The 21278-nt window shown below is 33.9% G+C and overlaps 1 protein-coding gene across 1 annotated transcript in view; it reads right to left on the reverse strand.

Moving 5' to 3' along the window:
• The window catches only part of LOC111055390 (metabotropic glutamate receptor 2), a gene marked incomplete in the record, with an annotated part of 483092 nt that overhangs the window by 38274 nt on the left and 423540 nt on the right, over positions 1-21278 (reverse strand). Inside the window, 4 exon segments of the mRNA XM_039427649.1 lie at positions 5910-6069; positions 6071-6079; positions 7942-8054; positions 18184-18435. Of these exon segments, the coding sequence (XP_039283583.1) occupies positions 5910-6069; positions 6071-6079; positions 7942-8054; positions 18184-18435 (534 nt within the window).

The raw sequence follows: 21278 nt of genomic DNA on the forward strand, positions 1-21278 counted from the left end.
GTTTGGATTCTTTGTAGCGTCTTGTGAAAAAGCTGGGAAGTCAGAACAGAATTACGAAAAATAATTATGTATTGGATAGACTTCTTAAGGTTGATGTTAGCTGATTTGGGTATTAGGATGGTCACACACCGATTAGTCAAGACAAGACTAGTCACGTTTAGTCACAATACTTCACATAGTTGCTTATGGAGTCATGTCTAATTGCAATGACTAATCAGTGTGTGTTGCGTCATAAGCAGCAATGTGAAGTATTGTGACTAAATGTGACTAAGTTAGTCTTGTCTTGACTAATCGGTGTGCGATCAGCCTTGGAGTTTGTTTTGGATAATGAAATTTCTCAACACACTGACAAAACCAGATAGTGTATCATAAATGATTAATCAATAAGAATGAAACTACAACTAAAGACTATAAACGTAGTCTAATATAAAAGAACTAGTTTCGATGTTTCACATCAACTTCAGGTTTAAGATTAAATTTCAATTTCAAATTTCATACGAAATTTCATTTTCAAATTTCATTCGAAATTTCAATTTTAAATTTAATACGAAGTTTCATTTTCAAATTCCATTCGGAATTTCAATTTCATATTTCATTCGAAATTTTTGAAGTTTATCGAAATTTATTGAAGTTTATCAAAATTCATCAAAGAAATTTATGTAGTTTTATTCGAAACCAGTTGTTTTGATTTCGAATGAAATTTTAAATTGAAATGTATTTTTAAAACCTGAAGATGATCGTAACTACTTGTTTCAATTTGCTATTTTATACTAAAAACTTTTCAAAGAAGGGTACTAAAATGTTATTTTATAGATAGATTAACGAACAAAGATGACTTGACATTATCAAAACCACTAATTTTGTTGGAATGTCTCAATAAAACAATATGTTATCGAGCTCAATTTATCCATAAAATACATTTTTCTACAACTGTGCGTAAAGAAAGAATTTACATACTCAATACTCCTCGTAAAACAGCTTATTTCTGAGGAGAATCTCCTTTTTCGCTCGCTAACCATCTGCGCATGGGCAGTAAATTTTCTTTACGCTCGCAAATCATTCGCGCATGCGCAGAAGAGTTTCTTTACGCTTGCTAATCAGCTGATGATAAGCAGCTCGCCAAAGACAAACCACTCTCAGTCAGATCTTAACCTAAAAAGTCGGTAATTGTACCAATTCTACAGCCATGATGGATATCAGTGTAGACAAATTATTATAAACTCCGCCAGATATAAGTGATCTAACAGGTTTGTGCAGTTGTAGAAAAAAATTTGTATGTAATTCGCGCGTAATGCTTCTTTATCGCTCTTGCAAAATTATCACGCTCCGCTTTGCGTCGCGTGATAACTGTTTTGCGCGAGCGATAAAGTCGCGCATTATGCTCTTAATACATAAATAGCTATTTACAGAACATAAACCAACTTCTGTAAAGTCATTTTATTGCATAAAATAGCTTCTGTTCTTGATAAGCGTTCAACAAACACATCTTTTCACAGGCACTAGATACCAATAGAGTCGATAGAATAGATTGATATGAATGTACGAATCGATACTGTTCTCTGATGCGATACTCGATATTCAACAAATTTATTGAAACAATTTCAGGTACTAGTCTCGGTTGTTACACCATTGTCAATATCCAATAAACTAGAAGCTTAAACATTGATTATAAGAATATGATGATTATTATTATAGGATGAGTGAAGCTCTACGATTGGCCATCAACTGTCGACCAATGAAGATTGAGCTCTACTGTCATTGGCTGAGGCTGGACACGCCCATTTCTCATGACTATATTTGAGATACTTGGGTGTGTCTAGCCGCGTCAATGACAGTAGAGCCCAGCCTTTATTGGCCAATGGCTGATGGTCAATCGTAGAGCTTCACTCATCCTATAATAATCATATTCTTCTGATCTATGTTTAAGCTTTCAGTTTACTAAATAATTAGAATAGTGCAACAATAGTATCTGAAATTGTTTCAATAGAATAGTTCTTTTGACAATAACATATAGTTTTCATTCTTCAATCTATCTTATATAGACTACGTTATAATTGAAGAGACTTGAAATGTTGTCAAAAATCTAGTTTATTCAAATAAAGATCGACATTTACCCTGTAAAATGTTAATTTTTTTACTTAAATAAAGTGGACTACGTTATAGTTCCCTTTCTTGCTGTAGTTTTATTTGAATTGATTGATCATTATTAAGCATTCATTCTATTAGATATTGATAATGGTGTAAAAACTAAAACTAGTATCTCAAATTGATTCAATGAATCAGTGGTTTGAAAATTTCAAGTTGTTTTTCAATATGGATATTTTTGTCAAAACAACACAGGAAATTAAAATAAGAGAATAAATCTATGTAACTAGTTTACATACTCAGTTTGTAAATAACAGATCAATGTGAATTTATTATGATGCAATCCAAATTATTATTTCAAACTGGAGGTAACTGCTCTAAAATGTGCTGTAATTAAATTCAGTACCGTACAACTTTTCAATGGTAAATTGCTTTGACAACTCAACTCTGTTCTGCCTTTAGCCCCTATAGTAAGATTTACTTCAAACTGTGAACATTCCATATAAACAGCATCAATACTCACCATTCAATCAATACTGAAATTTTGAAGTGAATTTTACCATAGATACACTCCATCTCAACCAACTCTATTCGAGAATTAATTACTTATCCAAGTAATTCAATTTATTTCCCGCGTTTGCAGAACTGAAACGATGAATTCACTTCAAGGTTCTCTCCGACCTTAGGATTTTGAGGTTTTAAGGTTTTCTCCCACCTTGAAGTTGCCTTTTAATTAGTGAGGAAAGTTTATAGTTTGCTGAATGCAGCTGCAGTAAACTTAGATTAGCCTATTTGTCACCCAATACTTTACCGCCAATGTTCAAACTCTATTTCAACCCATCTATAGTAGGATTCACTCGAAAATGTCAGAATAAGCCTTATAAATACATCAATGCTACACAGTCGACCTATTCTGACAGCAGGTGCAAAGTCCAAAGGAATCCATAATGAGCTGAGGAAGAAGAAGAAGAAGAAGAAGAAGAAGAAGAAGAAGAAGAAGAAGAAGAAGAAGAAGAAGAAGAAGAAGAAGAAGAGGAAGAAGAAGAAGAAGAAGAAGAAGAAGAAGGAGAGGAAGAAGAAGAAGAAGAAGAAGAAGAAGAAGAAGGTGAGGAAGAAGAAGAAGAAGAAGAAGAGGAAGGAAAAGAAGAAGAGCTGTCAGCTTTGATGATTTGACAGCATTGATTTATTCATAAGGATAATGCTGCCATATTGTAGTGAATCCAAGTATACTTTAGAGTTGTTGTCGAGTCCTGTTTCATCTCGGCTTTACTGTAATATCCCCTGTCATCTACATGATACCGTTGTTCTGATACTTTACAGATCAAGTTTGTTAATGGGGCTGGTTTTGGTGATTAAATTTAACGGAGATACTAAGCTATAACAACAGAGGTGGACTATTTTAAATAGGTTGATCACAGTTCATTATCATTGCACTAATCCGGAATTTCGCACCTAGGGCCCAAAATGAGAGACTTTTCCGGCTCGAAATCGGTTTTTAAAAGATTCGGTTTTTAGAAAAGATTGAGAGCCGGAAACACATTTTTGCCCGTGGTGCGAACAATATTTTTCGCCACACAGAAAAATAAAACAATATGATTATATATATATATATATGAGAATAATTGTTTATTAGGCACTTCCGAAAGCAAAACTGGAAGGTCATCGCTGTAGCAAATCTAAGGTAATCTGAATATCAGTACATCTTCCAAGTATTTTTATTTTTTATTCCGATTTTGTTCAATTATGTTTTAATGTGGGAGGTTGAGTTTATACTTTTTTATTCTTTCAAATGACAATAAGATGATATCATTATAAATGTTTTGATTCTTGAATAATAAACACAAATAATGAAAAGTTTTTTGATCAGCTGTTTTAGAACACTTGAAATTTGGCCAATCTGAATGTCAACGTCAACAATGCTTGTTGTCGTCGACTGGGGAAGTTTAGGTTAGAGGTTCTATCCTACTCTGAAAATCGAATTTGAATAGTCTATAATATATCTTATCTGTATTTCATCCATCCGAATAAAATGATAGTATCTTATTGCAAAATATTTTATTCAATTCTAGAAGCATAAACTGATTCCTTTTCATAAACTATTTTGTAAACACGTTCACATCAAATCAGAATCAGCTGACTTCGAGGTTATTTTACAGCCCTAGGGCCGTAAAACTTTTACCGGCCTGGTCAGAAAACAATCACTTTCGGCCTCCATATGACGCACGAAAACTAGCTCATTACATCCAAGTGAGGCGAAAATGTTTATTATTTATGGTTGCTCGTAAAACTTTAAACTCAAATAAAGTAGAATCAATATAATATTTCCATTCGTCAACTATAGTGATGTCCACTTTATATTGACATTTGTATAACATTGCAACGTTGCCAGATCGTTCTTGAAAATGTAGAATATGATTGATTCATTAAATGTTCAATCAAAATTATGAAATAGATCATTAAAATATATATTTTCTTGCCAAATGAAATATAATTGATTTTTTCAACAAGAATGAACATTTAATATCACATCAGATATCCTCTTTTAAAGGGAGTGGCAAGGCAGAGAAACGGCAACGCTGTTCTTCTATCTTTCTTCACTTCCCTTATAGCGTGAATTTCACTATAGGTGAAATTATCTACTATTACTTTTCTCCGCATAGGGAATTTGTTCTCCAAAATTTTCATCAGGGAGAGAAAACTGCACTGGAGTCCGTATAAGCACTAGTAATGTTGAATGACTAATTAATTTGATTAATTTGGTTCCATTTTCAAAGTACATTTCATAGTTGAATTTAATTTAATCTGAAATTTTTATTCTATAGAGGAACTAATAAACCCAACGATTCCAGTTTTAAATCAATCAAATAATCAAATAAAATTTTATTCATCAAAAACAATTAGGCCTACATTACAAATTAGAATACAATAACAATTAAAACAATGAAGTTTTATGCATTGAATAATTTCTTAATAGGCAAATATGATTCAATGAATAAATATACACCCCACTATAAATGATATGTGTTGGGGTATAAGTTATTAGTTGCTTGTTGCGTGTTATAATTACTATTTACAAACTTCATTTACTAATAATAATAATAATATCGAGTGACCTGGCTGGCTCAGGTCTGGTGTCAGAGTTTTCAGGTCGCAACTGATCAATTTCAGGGGCTCTGACGTGACCTAACGACTACTTTTTAGGCAGCCGGGACCTGATTAACGTGTCCATTCACTGATATGGGATTAAAGTTTTTTTTATAATAAAATTAGTGAAAATTTATAATACAAACAAAATTATAGTTTAATCTATAATACATCAATGATTTTTATCTCATGAGAAAATTCAGGAGAAAATTCTGGGACCAAAAATATTTGTGTTTGAAAGTGCTGACGTATCATATAAGATATAACCTCTTTTGTACTAATTTCCAATCAAAATTCAGGGATGGAATGGTAAGGGCTATAAGCCTGTTTTCCATTCCCAATCATGTCATGATATATGATTATGTATTTTTGTCTCAGTTGAATGAATATTTAATTGAAATTACAGAATGAATTCGTATCTAATAATTTGATTGTATGGAACGAGATGTTGTGATACTTCTCCATAATTGAATGAATAATTTGATGATGTTGTCAATACCACTAATATTTGTTCAAAAATCAATTTAAATTAGAGAACAAGTTCTCATGGCAACACCTGCCAAATCTTCAGCTGAATTCGATTCTCATATAACAATATTTTTTTTTATTCTGTGACTTTCTTAATAATTATGTTCTTCCAATTCTGATTAATTTTTGTAATTTTGTTCGATTTAACTCACCAGTGAAAGTGACCTTGCGCAAATGACTGAGCAGGTCGGATCCGCGCGTGGGTTTCATGGCATCACACAAACCAGGCCGCCCATGGCACAAGTCTCTGTGCATATCCTGCAACGCCACCGCCAGCGCCATGACTGCATCGCTCACAAACTGCAGCTGGTTTTTCGAACACCTGAAAAAAATTCAAAAAATGAAATTATTTATCCTCCTGTCATCGTATTAGCCTTGCACACAAACATCGATTTTTTCGACTTCTGCACTTCTAGCACTCGCATTTCCGTATCGAAATGATGTAGTTCGAAAAGACAAGGTGATCTTTCAAGCTGATTTGTGAGAAAGTTGATATTTTGACATAGGTAGTTCTTGCACCAAGCCACAGAGAACACTTATAACACATAGAGCATGAATAAAACTTTCATTAGAATATAATTATACGAGAAGATATTTCCTTTCCATTTCATCTTGATTGTATCCAACTTATTTATCTCTACCCCTTGAATGATATTCATCACTGATTAAATTATCAATAATTGACCGAGCGAAGTGAGGTCTAAGATTCAAGTCGACGGTTTGGCATTTCTATTAATGTTTAAATGTTTATATGTTGCGCATTCACGGCGAAACGCGGTAATAGATTTCCATGAAATTTGAAAGGTATGTTCCTTTTGTAATTGCGTGTCTACGTATATACAAGGTTTTTGAAAATTTTGAATTTCAAGGGAAAAGGAGCCTCCTTCATACGTCAATATTAGAGTAAAAATCAGACTATAGAATTATTCATCATAAATCAGCTGACAAGTGATTACACAGATGTGTGGAGAAGCCAGTCTATTGCTGTATTTCCATAAGGTCTATAGTTTCAATCAGGTACTTGTGGATGAGAATGCTGCGTGAGGTCTACTGTTCACAGAACTACTAGTATAGATGGAGCTCATTTATAGGTAGGCCTATTCGTTGTCTTTTTTTCTCTTTAGGAGTACTTTTGTTTGATGTTTGATGGTTTAAATGGTTATATGTTGCTCATCTACGGCGAAACGCGGTAATAGATTTTCATGAAATTTGACAGGTATGTTCCTTTTGTAATTGCGCGTCGACGTATATACAAGGTTTTTGGAAATTTTGAATTTCAAGGATAATATAAAAGGAAAAAGGAGCCTCCTTCATATGCCCATATTAGACTAAAAATCAGACTATAGAATTATTCATCATAAATCAGCTGACAAGTGATTATACAGATGTGTGGAGAAGCCAGTCTATTGCTGCTGTATTTCCATAAGGTCTATAGTTTCAATGAGGTACTTGTGGATGAGAATACTGCGTGAGGTCTACTGTTCACAGAACTACTAGTTTTTTTGGAGTTCAGTTCATCACTTTACAGACTTCTAAATGAACAAATAAATTAATGTGAATTATAAGGCGATCACAGGTTAATAATTATTATTCAACGAAATTCCAATTAAATGCTGTAAATCATCCCGAAGACTTCTGCTACTGCAAATATTGACAACAGGGTAAACAGCAAGATGGAAATTCGATGACTGCTACTATGCAAAAATTATTTGTCAGCCCGAGAATCGAACCAAGTACCTCCTGATTGCCGGTCAGGAATGCTTACCCTTACACCAAACTGACAATCTCTGGATGGCAGCGCTCATTTTATACAAAGCCATATAGCAGCCAGCCAGTCAACAGATGGTAATAATTTGAAAGTTGCATTTGTTTAATTAATTCATTGCATTTGAACAAATGTAACTTTCAATAATTCATTTCCATCGAACACAGGTTCAGAGTCTGAGGAACTTGCTGAGGAATATGTAAATGTAGAAGAATAATGTACTCTTATAATATTATGGAACACTCTCTACCAATATTGTGATCGAGTTAGAGCATATCTTTAATTAGAAATCTATGATTCGGGTTGTCTACACCAATCATATTCGAAAATTAGCAGAATGTTCAAAAGGGTTCAAAATCGCCCACTTCACTGCCACACTCTATATTATAATTATCTTGTAGTTTGTGTTGTTATCTTACCGTGTTTTTGCGGGTGAGACGTTCATGGGTGGTGCACATTTTCGTGTATTTTCCGTTGTAGGGAGTCCAAGAGCTGTTTGGGTAACGACATTGGAAGTGGCCTTCCCAGAACTCTGCGAAAAGAAATAGAAAATTGTGAGAAATTAGAGATAAAATTATATAAAATCAATGATGAGATTGAGAAATAAATAATTCAGACATGATGGAATCAAAGAGAATCGGAAACAATGAACATTATTATTGAATTGAAGATAAAATTGATGAATAAATAAATAATAATAGGTGTTGAAACATGTATGCAACTTTTCAATACATTTGTTATAGGCCTATTATATTAAGCGAGCAATTCTGTATTTATATAGCTGGTATTTTTATATCTGATTATTTATGTTTAACGGATCTCGAAAACGGCTCTAACGATTTTCACGAAATTGGAACATAGTAGGTTTATGATATAAAGATTCGATTGCACCAGGTCTCATCCTTGAGAAAACTCGCTGAACGATACTAAAAGGACAATTCATCCTTGGCTGAAACAGCTGTGGATAGTGAAAAAGTGAGTATGTGAAAAATCAAAATATCGCATCACCGAAATTCATAAGATGACGTATAGCCAGCTGTGAAATATAAACACGATCATTTTAGAGAATTGTGTTCTGTTTATCAATGAATAAAAATAACGAGCGAAGCTCGGTGCCCCGATATTTGTAGTATAAATAAACATATAAATCTGAGAGACCTTTTTAAATTATTTCGTTAAGACATGTTTCAGCTACAAATGAAAGCAATTTTCAAGTGATTGGGAAAATGAATAAATACTGATGGAAGATTCTTATTTTTGATCATATTAAAAAGTAGCACTAAAAAGACAAACAATATTTTAGTGTTTCATTATCGATAATTATCACTTCATCTCACCGAAACCAGTATCAGAAGATATAATATAATAATTGATTACCCTAATAAATGAGCTTAACAAATAAAACAACCAGTTTTTTTTGTTGAAATAATGCAATCAGTACGGCAATCACTCACACACTCACGGTTTCAGCAGATTTCAATGTTATTCTTCCTCTTCATGTACCGTCTCCATGGCGGAGGTTGGCTATCACGATGGCGATTTTAATTTTATTTACAGCTGCTCTGAATAGGTCATTGGATGTACACTGGAACCAATCTGTTGGTTATGTTATTACCAATTAAAAAAAATGTTCTTATTTCGGAAATGGTTATCAATTGAATCCTCTAGTTGGCTTCTAAACCCTTTGATCCCCGATCATTTGATTTGGTTTGAATTCAGTATTTGATGAAATTACTTTTTTATGGAACCAATTCAGTTATGAAATGAATTCGTAGAGACATCGGTCTGTTAAAAAAAGCAATTATTGAAAATTGGATTATAACTCTGTCTTTTCAGTTGAAAGAGTGATTTATTAAAAATTGCACATCTACTTCATATAAAAAGGCATCACTCACAAATTACGGTGTTACGAGTAATGTTCAATTTTTATCAAATCACGTTAGAAACGTCATCATCAATGTTGATGTTCAATTTTTATCGAATCACTAATTAATTTCTATCAAAAAAGATTTGAAAATCATATGAAATTCAATATAGTTCTGATTCTAGAGAAGATAGCTACGGTAAGGTCACGTTATAATGGCAGTATTTGATAAGCACTGGTGTTGCTACCTTGTCTATCATTCAACAACGCAGATAGTGCTATCTCTTTCTCGCTTTGATGTAAAAGAAAATCAAAAATACGTCTTTTTTACCCCAGATCGTCATTTTAACAATGTAGAATAAATAAATAATTAACAAAATATTTCATATCAATTATAAGAATTCATTATTGAATTATTGAAAAATAATCATTTGCTAAATAAAATATCATTGATTATTTCAAACAAGAATGAACAGTTAATATTGCATCAATAAACTTGTATCAGCTACTGTGTATAGAAGGCATTGACAAGACAGAGGATCGGCAACATTGTTCTTCTTCACTACCATTGTAACGTGGGCCTCACTATAGTTTTAAGGGGTGGATTCAGCAGTGGCAAGGCAGAGAATTGTCAACACTGTTCTTTTATCTTTCTCAATTATAACGTGAACCTCACTATATCTACACTAATGAACTGATTACGAATTTATATCACCTCATCAATAAATGATTTCCAGTTTTAATGTGAATACCTTTCATCACAGATTCACAGAACCAAATGGTCAAAAAATCACGAATCACAGAATAAACTCTGCCTGGAAAATATTTGCATCCCGGATTTTCATTAAAATGGTGAGTAAGCATTACAGTAACCCGTGTTGTATCGCAGCAGCTGGCCTTATGAACGCTACAAGCTTCCTACTGCAAGTTTAATTAGTTTAAGCTGCAATAATTATTTCAACCGCATGTAATCAAGGCAGAATCATGGAGTTATGGCTTGGGACTCTGTCACGAACACATTTTTGTCTGGACACACTTTTTGTCTAGAAGTTCTAATCTATTGTTGTAATTATTTTCAGTTTTATCCATATTGTGATAAATTATACTGTGGAGTTTTAGATAGTTTGATGTGCTGTGAGAATGGGAGTTCATTCTCACAGAAATGTGGAAAAATGGAGTTTTTTGGCACTTTTGTTCAGAAATACATTTTGTAAAAAAGTTCCAATTTATTGAAGTAATTTTTTCAGTTTATCCATAATGTTATTATTATTTTATGGTGTGGAATTGTGAATAGTTGGACATGTTGTGAGACTAAACTTCCCAGAAATATGAGAAAAATAACGGAGTTGTGATTTTAATTACATGGAGCAAAAAATTCAAAATATAGTCTGCCTATTATTGATAATGTTGAAATTGGGTTAGAATTCTATGGGAGAATAGAATTCAATACATTATTTCTTGTAATACACTCCACACTCTCTGGTTCCAATAGAAACATGAGGATAAATACTATTGACTAGGCCTACCTCTAAGTGAGCTCTATACAGTATTACTTTTACAAAAAAATCAGTCTAGTTTTCTTATTAGTAGTAATGCATTGAAATGAATTCAATTCCATCATTCGTGTATTATTATATTGTGCATTGTTATACTACCTTGACTTTTCTGTTAATTTGTATTTTTCCCGTCTTTTGGAGGGGACGATAAGCCGTCGGTTCCGTCCACCTAAAAAGTAGTCATCTCTCATCATCATCCCTCTCTGTCATTACTCTAAGCCTAAGAGCTTATGTGGACATCACCCTCAGTATTATTATTATCATCACATTATTTCCAGTTATTTCTAGAATTCGATCTTGAATGCTGAACTTGTCAATGAGTTACAGTATCTCAATCATGAATGAATTTTGTATTGAAATTATTTTCACTTTCTATTGTAAGTTCCAAAGTGTTTCCGTCCTTGAAATCTGAACCGAAATTTCCTTTTTGAATTTGACAGCTGTAGTTTGAAGGCTCCGCCGAATGTGGGCGTGACTCGACCAATGACCGTCTCGCCTGTCTCGGCCAATGACAGAGCTTAACCGTGATAGGTCAATCAACTACCATATTATATTACTATATTCACTCTGTTTATTCTGGTAGTCAAGGTTTAAACCATAGCCACCTCTAATACAAGGCCGCGGCCTACGATAGTAGGCCTACAATCTAATACATGATTGGTGAAAAAGATCAGCTGGTATTTTTTTAAATCTTTTCCACCAATCATGTATTAGATTCTAGGCCTACACTGCGACGTTGCAATATCGTAGGCCGCGGCCTTGTATTAGAGGAGGCTATGTTTAAACTCCTCGTTTACTTTAGTTTTGTGATGATGAAGCAATCAATACTAGTTTTTCAGGTTTCAAGAAATAAGGGGTTTTGACAACAAAATGTTAATAACTTATCCTTATAGATTGAACATAACTTATCGTACACATGATGAACATATGTGTTTGTCAAGTTCCGTTCAAACTAATAGAATCTATAAGGATTAAGTTATTAACATTTTGTTAATAACTTTGGTGTAAACGCAGCTTTAGAATACCGTACTGTATTGTAAATTGTACTGTACTTTACTGTAATATTTATTTATTAGGTTAGCACAAACAATACAATGATCGGAAAAGAAAAAAACAGACTATTGCCCAAAACTTCTCCAATCTCCTAATTTAGTTTCAAATTGTCCAAATATCATACTGTACATAGATTATGTCCATTTCAATTTCTATACCAAATCACAATCACAATCAAAATATGTACTATTACTAATACCATAGAATAAAGCAATCTAATAATATGTTTATAAGTTTTCTCTGTTACTATAATTACTATTACTAATGTACTCACTATTATTTAAAATTTCATTACAAAAGCTATCTAGTGTTGGTATAAGAGGACTTGTACTCAGGTTATTTGAAAGTTATCTGAAGAATAGAAAATTTATTGTTAAAATTGGGAACTATTTAAGTCAAGAGAGGACTTCAAATGTGGGAGTGCCTCAAGGATCAGTCCTGGGACCTTTGCTGTTTTTACTTTACACAAATGACTTACCTAGATATTTGATTCACTGTAAGATTTTTATGTTTGCAGATGATATTTTGTTAATTTCCTCTCATAAATCGTTAGATGTGGCCGAAACCCGGTTACAACATGATACCAATACTCTAGCTAAATGGTCTCATAATAATTGTCTAAATATAAATGTTACCAAGACTAAGGTGCTACATATAACCTGATCCTACATGAAAAGAATTAGGGAACCCAAAATTAAGCACCATTGCTGTGAATGTTTCCAACTGCAGGAGCAAGGTATTTTCATATGCACAAGAGATTGTCAGTTTATATCGAATTGTATAAATTATAAGTATTTAGGAGTAACAGTTGACAGTCATTTTCGTTGGGATACCCATATAAAAAATGTTTGTAATAGACTCAAACAGGTATTGGCCAAAATGTATTATATTAAAGATTTAATACCCATTAAAGTGAAGAGGATGGTGTATATAGCCTTGGGAGAGTCTGTTATGAGATATGGATTGCAAGGGTGGGGATTTGCTAGCAATGTTTATCTTAGGAGAATATCTTCGGTACAGAGGAAGATTTTCGTTTGGTCAGCAATTCTCAGGGAGATATTTCATATGAAAACCTTTTGAATAGATGCAAGGTTTTGAATATAAAAGGTATATTTCTGTTTACTTTGATTTTAGAAAATTACTTCTGCAAAAAATATTTAGTTATGAAAATTAATCGATATGATTTATGAAATGAGAGGTATGTTGTACCATTTACTTCGAATAATTTAGCCAGAAACACCTTAATCTACATTGTACCAAGAACTTTCAATGATTTACCCGATAATTGTGCTGAGTTTGTTAATATGCGCCTGTTGAAAAGAAATTTAAAGATTTGGTGGATATTACACTTTAGATGTAACATAGTGTAACTCATTATTAATGTATTGTATTGTTGTAATTCATTCTGTTCTTTTTTTTGTATGTGAGTTCAGGTTGACTATATATTATAACACTGTTCAGATTTTTGAGAGCTGAGCCAACAATTAATTATATCATGATAATTTCAACTGTTAAGTGAATTCTGTAAGTAAATTTAACAGTGTAATAAACTGATAAGTGAATTATCTGTTAAGTAAAAATAAAGTTCACTGATATATGTATAATAACATATATTATATTTATATTATATATTATAATAACATTATTATAATATATAACATTAATATATAAATATATTATAATAAAATTATATATTTGAATTTACATGTTTTGTATATGGTACCTTGTCAAGCAGCCTCTTTGAGGTTCGCTTAAGGTAGATTATTCATTCAATAAACGTTTTTTCTATTCTATTCTATTACTTTTATTACTCTGTACTCGTACCACATAATTACTTCTTCCACTTGTTTTGCTTACTAATTATTATTCTTATAAACTAACATTGAATCATGCCTATTCTATCCTCATACGATTTCATACGTGATAAACTAGTAATGCTCTTTTAATAGCCGTATAACTTATTCAGGGGTATCATGACGCAACTCGTAAAATGCGTAATTTGGCTGAGTATTTTGGGGCTATTATAATGCACTTTAGGGTGGAGGACAAAATATGAGGAAGAATTAGGAGTGAGAGAGAAGGAGGTTGAGAGAGAGAGAGAGTCTGAATGGGTTGAACCGGAATGAAAAAGAAGGTAACACCGTGAAAATTTGTTAGAAAATGCAGGAGTAAGAAGAATATGAAGAACAAGATGGTGAATATGGATTGAATCAGAGTTCTCTATTCTTGTAAGTTATATTATATTCTGGCTTATACACTAATTTACGGATAAGGGATGAAATGGATAGAGAGAAATGGAGAGAGAGAAATAATAGAATAATGATGAGGAAGAGAGTGGATACGGATTAGAACAAATTAGATGAGAGTTCTTTATTCATGTAAGTTACAATATTATTCTGGATATAAACTAATCACCAATTTTATATAATTTATTTATTATTTCATATGGATTTTATTGGCAGAAAGAGATCCTTTTGGATGTTCTGCCTTGCCATAATTACCCAATGTCATTTCCCATTTACACTTAGGTTTATAGGTTATATATTGGGTCTTTAAGTTTTCTCAATAAAAATTTATACTTTCACTTCCTGAGATTTTACTTTTCCAAGTTTAAAATAAAGAAAACTCATTCCTAAACAAAAATTCACTTAAAAAAGCAAACAAATATAAAATTTCAATGCCAATATTGAAGCTGAAAATTTCACACATCACAATTTTTTCATGGCAACCAAACAATGTCTATATAACCAACATATAATATATAAAAGTATATATTCTTCTATATACTAATTCACGGATAAGAGATAAATAGAGGGACAAATTTAGAGAAAGAACGGAATGTAGAAACTAATACAACAGGCAGGATCTCAAGATCAAATTATTTGAGTTCAATTGGTCTCCTGAGAACCTCGTGAAATGAGGATGATTTTCAGAAAATTATTAGAGTTCATTGAAAAGAGAAGAGACGTAGCCTACTCAAGAGACTAGGTGATGAGAAAATAGGGGAAAAATTCTAGGAGTGGTATGAAGAATCAAGTCCATGAGAATTAGCCTAATCAAGAGACTAAGAAATAACAAGAAAACGAGAAAAAATGTATACGGTCGTGATGGACGGAGAAACGAGTCCAAATAGGATTAGAAAGAGAAACAAATTCACGCGAAGCAAATCATAATAATCAGACCCGACCATGTTCGTGACAATCATTTGGGAGGGAGACGAAATTCAGGGGGATCTGGTGGGAATTGGGGGGGTATCACGTGATACTTAATCGCCCCCTGGGGAAATCATACGGCTTGATAAATTATTTAAACGCTCTCAAAGATAAATTAAACTAAGCCCACTTACTACCTTCTAACGAATCACTAGAAATTCATTAGCTGTTAAAAGGCTTTCTAGGTTAGAAATTGTTGGAAGAGCTTTTCATGTGCTTTTAGGGCTGAAATTGTTGTTGAATCGGTTTTGTGATTGAGGTTTATACTGGTATAAGGCTGGAAGATGCTTTTAAAACTACTCTAAGGTTAAATAAAAAGACTGATAAACAAGTTTATCAGAGATTGACAATGGTGTAACAACCGAAACCTGTCTTACTACTTTCAATTAAATCTGTGGTTTTTGACAACTTCCTGGGACCGAATTCACCAAAACGAAAACTAGGTTTGAGCGTCAGTTGATTCCAAATGAACAAAAAAACATATTACAAAACCAATTCGAAATCATCTGACTTAGAACCAACTGCCGCTCAAACCTAGTTTTCGTTTTTGGTGAATTTGGGCCTTATATTACCTTTGGGCCAGAAAAATTACCACAATATCAACTTCTCAACTTCACAAAAAGGGAAAGTAGCTACTCTAAGGACGGCCATCGACGACAGGACATGCATGATTAATATGTGTGTACACACAGTCGTCATATATTGTTGTGTCATCACAGCGAAAGGCATCGAGCAAAATATTTTTTGTAGGTTTTTGAATCGCCGATTTTTTTCTTTGACAATTTTTTCTTCGTTGCTCTATTTGAGGTTACATTATTATCCTCTAATTATAATTTGTAATTTTCCTGTGGTCTTTATTTCATGTTATAAGCCTTTCGCTTCCTAAACATATGTGGTAGCATACATAGACATCTGAAGAATACTGCTAGCCAGAGCATCAGGTTTAAATTTTACATAACAATAGCTGCACCAACCCTTTTTATATGGGTGTGAAACCTGGGTGCTGTCAGGGCCAGATGAAAGTAGACTACAGACATCTGAAATGAGATTTCTCCGAAGAACCTATGGGTGCAGCCGAGAAGATCATTACAGAAATACTGATAAGAAAAGAAAACAACTTAACGATTGTGAGATAAGAAAACAACTCAACGTCTTTTCTATAGATAAAAAGATATCTCAGAGTAGATTTAAATGGTACCAGCATGTGAATAGGATGGAGGAAGACAGGCTACCAAAATTGGTGCTCACTGCTCAACTACCGGCCAGTAGGCAAGAGAGACCGAGACCGTCCAAGGAAAGAGATGGACAGATATTAGGTTCGGAACAGGCAGGCCTAAACCCTGAAAGCTAGAAGAAGAAGCCTTTTGTTTTTGATAGGATGAACATGTTTGATGATAAACAAGTTTATCATGCATTTTCTACCGTTAGTGGCCATCCCAATACGATAATAATGGAGAAAATGATGTGTTATTCGAAGTATCTACTCACCCACAAACAACGAGTTGCGTTTATTGTTCTCAACAATAGCTCAAAATGGTTGAGGAAGTATGTATTGTAGCCCAACACAGGGATTACATGAGGCTGCAGAGACGGTAAATGAAATGATAGGAAATATAATATAGTAAATTAACAGAAAATGAAATCAAATACATCAGAATGAAAAGAAATAAGATGAGATAATACAATAAATTAACAGAAAATTAAATCAAATATATAAAATTAAATTTGAATAAAATAGAATGGAATTGAATTGAAAGAAGCAAAATATGATGTAGTAAAATGGAATCAAAGGCTCGCTTGCACATAAGCCTGTTAAAACTTCATCATGATTAAATTCTACGAGAACCAATAAGAGAAGGTTTTTATAAGAAGAAGGCTTCTCTGGTCGGTTGTCGTGGCATTTAATTTGGATTGAAAGTTAACAGATTTTTGTACAACTGGGTGGATGAGGATGAAATAAATTCAACTAGGGAGGAAAAAACAAAATTCATCAAACTATAGATGAATTAAAAGTTTATAAGTTGAAGTATAAATAGTGAGATCCACGTTATAATGGCAGTGTTTGATTAGCATTGCCATCCTTGTCTATCATTCAACAGAGCGGATAGCGGATCTCTCTCTCTCGCTTTGCTATGCTGCCAGATCGTCTTTTAACAATGTAGAATTAATAATAAATTAACAAAATATTTTATCTTAATCATGAAAATTCATTATGAAATTATTGAAAAATATAATTTTTTGCTTATAATCGATTATTTCAAACAAGAATTAATAGTTAATATTACATCAATAACCCTGCATAAGCTACCGTCTGTAGAATGTATTGACAGAATGTATCGGCAACGTTGTTCTCCTATCTTTCTTCACTGCCATTATAACGTGGACCTCACTACAGTTGAAGAGTTGATATTGTGGTTATTACTTATATTAAATAAAAAGACTAATCTAAAGACCGATATCTGGAGAGTTTATCAAAGATTGACAATGGTGTACAACCGAAACCGGTCTGTCTAACTTTCAATAATATCTGTGGTTTTTGACAATTTCTTAGTATTTTCATTTAATTAACAGACTTTTGTGTGACTGTGTAAATCTCTAAAGACCAGAATAGAGAGTTTATCAGGAATAATCTGTAAATATAATCTGTGGTTTTTGACAATTTCTTAGTATTTTCATTTAATTAACACATTTTTGTGTAACTGGGTGGATGAGGATATAATTGATTGAAATAGGGAGGAAAACACAAACAAAATTTATCAAACTATGGTTGAATTAATAGTTTCTAAGTTGAAGTTTATAGTTAGAGGTTTCTTCACACTCACCCACAAACCATGGATTAGGTTTATTGTACTGAACGATGAGGTTGAGGAAATACCTATAGAACATGAACGTCCAAATATCTCTTCGGATATCTACTTAAGCTATATTTTCTCTATAATAATAGGAATAATGATGGAATTGAACTTGTTTACTCACCCACAAACCACGGATTTCGTTTATTGTTCTCAACGGTGAGGTTGAGGAAGTAGGTATCGAAACCCAGCACAGGGTTAGCCTGAGGCTGCAGCGAAAGAGTTCCCTCTACCTGCAACTCGTTGCCCTGGGTGACAAGTGACCGACCCGACCATCCGTCCGATCCGATCCACGAGAAGGCACCGGTCGCGTTGAGGCGCCGCACGGCTCGCATCAGACCGGCCACTTCTTGGTCGCTGCCGTACACGATTGCACCTGGAACAATCGGGATTATAATAATTATAACAATTATTGTGGTTGGTGTGTAGGGATGTCAATCCCGGGACTGATTTGCAATCCCGGTATTTCGGGACTATCCAATATCAATCCCGGGATCCCGGGACTGATCCCGGGATTGGCAATAATCAGTTTCATGCATTTTTAACCAATTGTTCCTCCTCAATTAAATGTTCAGTAACAGTGTGTGGAGATGAAAAAGGACTCATTATAAAGGGAGAGGATATTATTGAAATGGAAAGATACATAGGAATAATATTAAAATTAAACATTCTATCTCTATAAATGTTTTCAAGATTAGGAGTAACTTTTTTAAAAGCTGAACCACTACTAAATAAAATTTCGTAGAGCCAACTATATTTACTCCAACTAGATATTCTACTTATGATAGAGAAAGAGAAGAGATGAGGAATAATATTGGATAGAGAATAATTAGATGGTGCTTGTTTATTTCTGATTTCTGAAGTCTTTTAAAAGATCTGATTGCATTTCAAGGAAATTGACATCAGTATTATTGCAAATATTGCGCCGTCTAGACTGGTAATTGTCGTGCTGTGTAAACAGAAACAAATGTTGAGGCATAACAACCGATCAACAACCATTCTGCGAATGATGTGAAATTATGAGAATTCTATTTAGCCAGTACAGAGTACAGTATACAGTACTGTATATGCAACTGTAGGCTGTGCCTGTCTGATAAATTAGTCAAACACTTGGAACAATAAATTAGTTATGCAAAACTCATATTCATCACCGTAAATAAATTCTATATTGAATTGTTTTTGAAAAAATAGGATTCACAATTTCAGGTTTTCTAATCTCGAAAATCCCGGGATTGACGCTGAAAAATCCCGGGATTGTTAGATATAAAAAATGGCCCGGGATTCAGGATCTCGGGATCCCGGGATTGACATCTCTATTGGTGTGGCAGGGTGCATTCGGAGTAATAGGGCACAAAATTGTACTCCTTACAGAATAATTATTCCTTTTTAGCTGATAGTACGGCTCGCATCAGACTGGCCACTTCTTGGTCACTGCCGTACACGATTGTACCTCGAACAATGGGGATTTTCAGTGTGGTTGGTGTGTTAGGGTGCGTTTGAGGTAATGGGGCACAAAACTCTACTTTCAACAGAATAATTAATTCTTTTTAGCTAATAGTACGGCTCGCATCAGACCGGCTTCTTCTTGGTCACTGCCATACTCGATTGCACCTGGAACAGTGGGGATTTATTGTGGTTGGTGTGGCAGGGTGCATTCGAAGTAATAGGGCACAGAATTCTACTTTTAATAGAATAATTATTCCTTTCAAGCACGCATCAGTCCGGCCACTTCTTGGTCGCTGCCGTACACGATTGCACCTGGAAGAATGAGGATTATAATTGTGGCTGGTGTGTCAGGGTGCATTTGAAGTAATAAGGCACATAATCTCACTTTCAACGAACATTTTCATTCAACTTTTTAAACACTTCACGCAACTGGTCCAGTAGTCAAGAGAGCCCGAGTTCGAATCTCGACCGTGGCAAAAGTTTTTGACCACAGCACAATCACATAGATACGGCCTCCCCGTCTTCCGGAGGAGACGATAAGCCATCGGTTCCGACTACCTAAAAAGTAGTCGTCATCTCTCATCATCTTCTCTCTCACTCACTACCCACTCACAAGTTGAAGAGCTCATGTGGGCATCACCCTCAGTATTATTATTATAAGCTGGAGAGAATGTACTTATTTAGAGTAATATTGTGTTTATATGGAGGATATTTTTTGAACCTCCGATCACATAAAATCATGAGACACAGGAAAGTGGTTGGAGGGTGATTTTCACAGATCTGAACAACTCAACATCCCCACCAAACGCCCTGTGATTGGTGCGGCCAAATCGTCAATTACTGTCGAGTTACAGAGCTAAAACATGACCGCCTCCCTTGATTCTACCCCCAAGTCATAATTCTGTAGCGTGACTCGTTTTTGCAAAAACGTTTTTCAATATTAGGAAGTATTATCGTATTTTACGTAATTTCGAGCAGTATTTTACATATATAACCGCAAATGAATACACGAGTAAAACCGTAAAATTGCACCCTGGTCAAAATAATATGGAGACACAAGAAACAGAACGGGTCCAGCGATTAGATTCGATTCCTTTATTTATGTATGTTACAATAGGTTTATTCTTCAGATTTAGGTTTCTGCACTTTAAAAACATGTTTTGGAAGAGCTGTAAAATTCCGGAAGAATGGAAAATTTCAATATTCAAAAAAGGAGAGAGAAATAATGTATCCAGCTATAGAGGAATCAGCTTGCTACAAGCGGCTTACAAAATTGACAGCAAAATGATTAATAGTAGACTTCAACCAATCTCAAACACCATTTTGTTGGAGGAAAAGTCAGGTTTCCGGAAAGGTCACTCTTGCATTGATCAGGTGTTCAGTTTGAAGCAGATTATTGAGAAAAATAGAGAATTTAATATTGAGACCCACATGGCATTCGTTGATTTTGAAAAGGCTTTTGACCGTTTAGATAGACCTACACTTTGGTACATTATGACAAGAAGAGGATATCCCAAGCATTTAATTGACGCGATAAAAAGCTTATATCAAGGAACCAAAATTACTATTGACACAGGATCCCACCTTACAAGAGAAATCGTGACAAACCAAGGTGTAAGGCAAGGTTGTAGCTTATCCCCATCTTCATTTAATATCTACCTTGACGACGTTATACGATGCTGGATGAATGAAGCTCCTCCTGGAATACGATTGGATCTGACAAGATATTTAATGATTTTAATGTTCGCAGATGACCTTGTTATTTTACAGAAC

The sequence above is a fragment of the Nilaparvata lugens genome, chromosome 5 (assembly GCF_014356525.2).
Source record: "Nilaparvata lugens isolate BPH chromosome 5, ASM1435652v1, whole genome shotgun sequence".
NCBI lineage: Eukaryota > Metazoa > Arthropoda > Insecta > Hemiptera > Delphacidae > Nilaparvata > Nilaparvata lugens.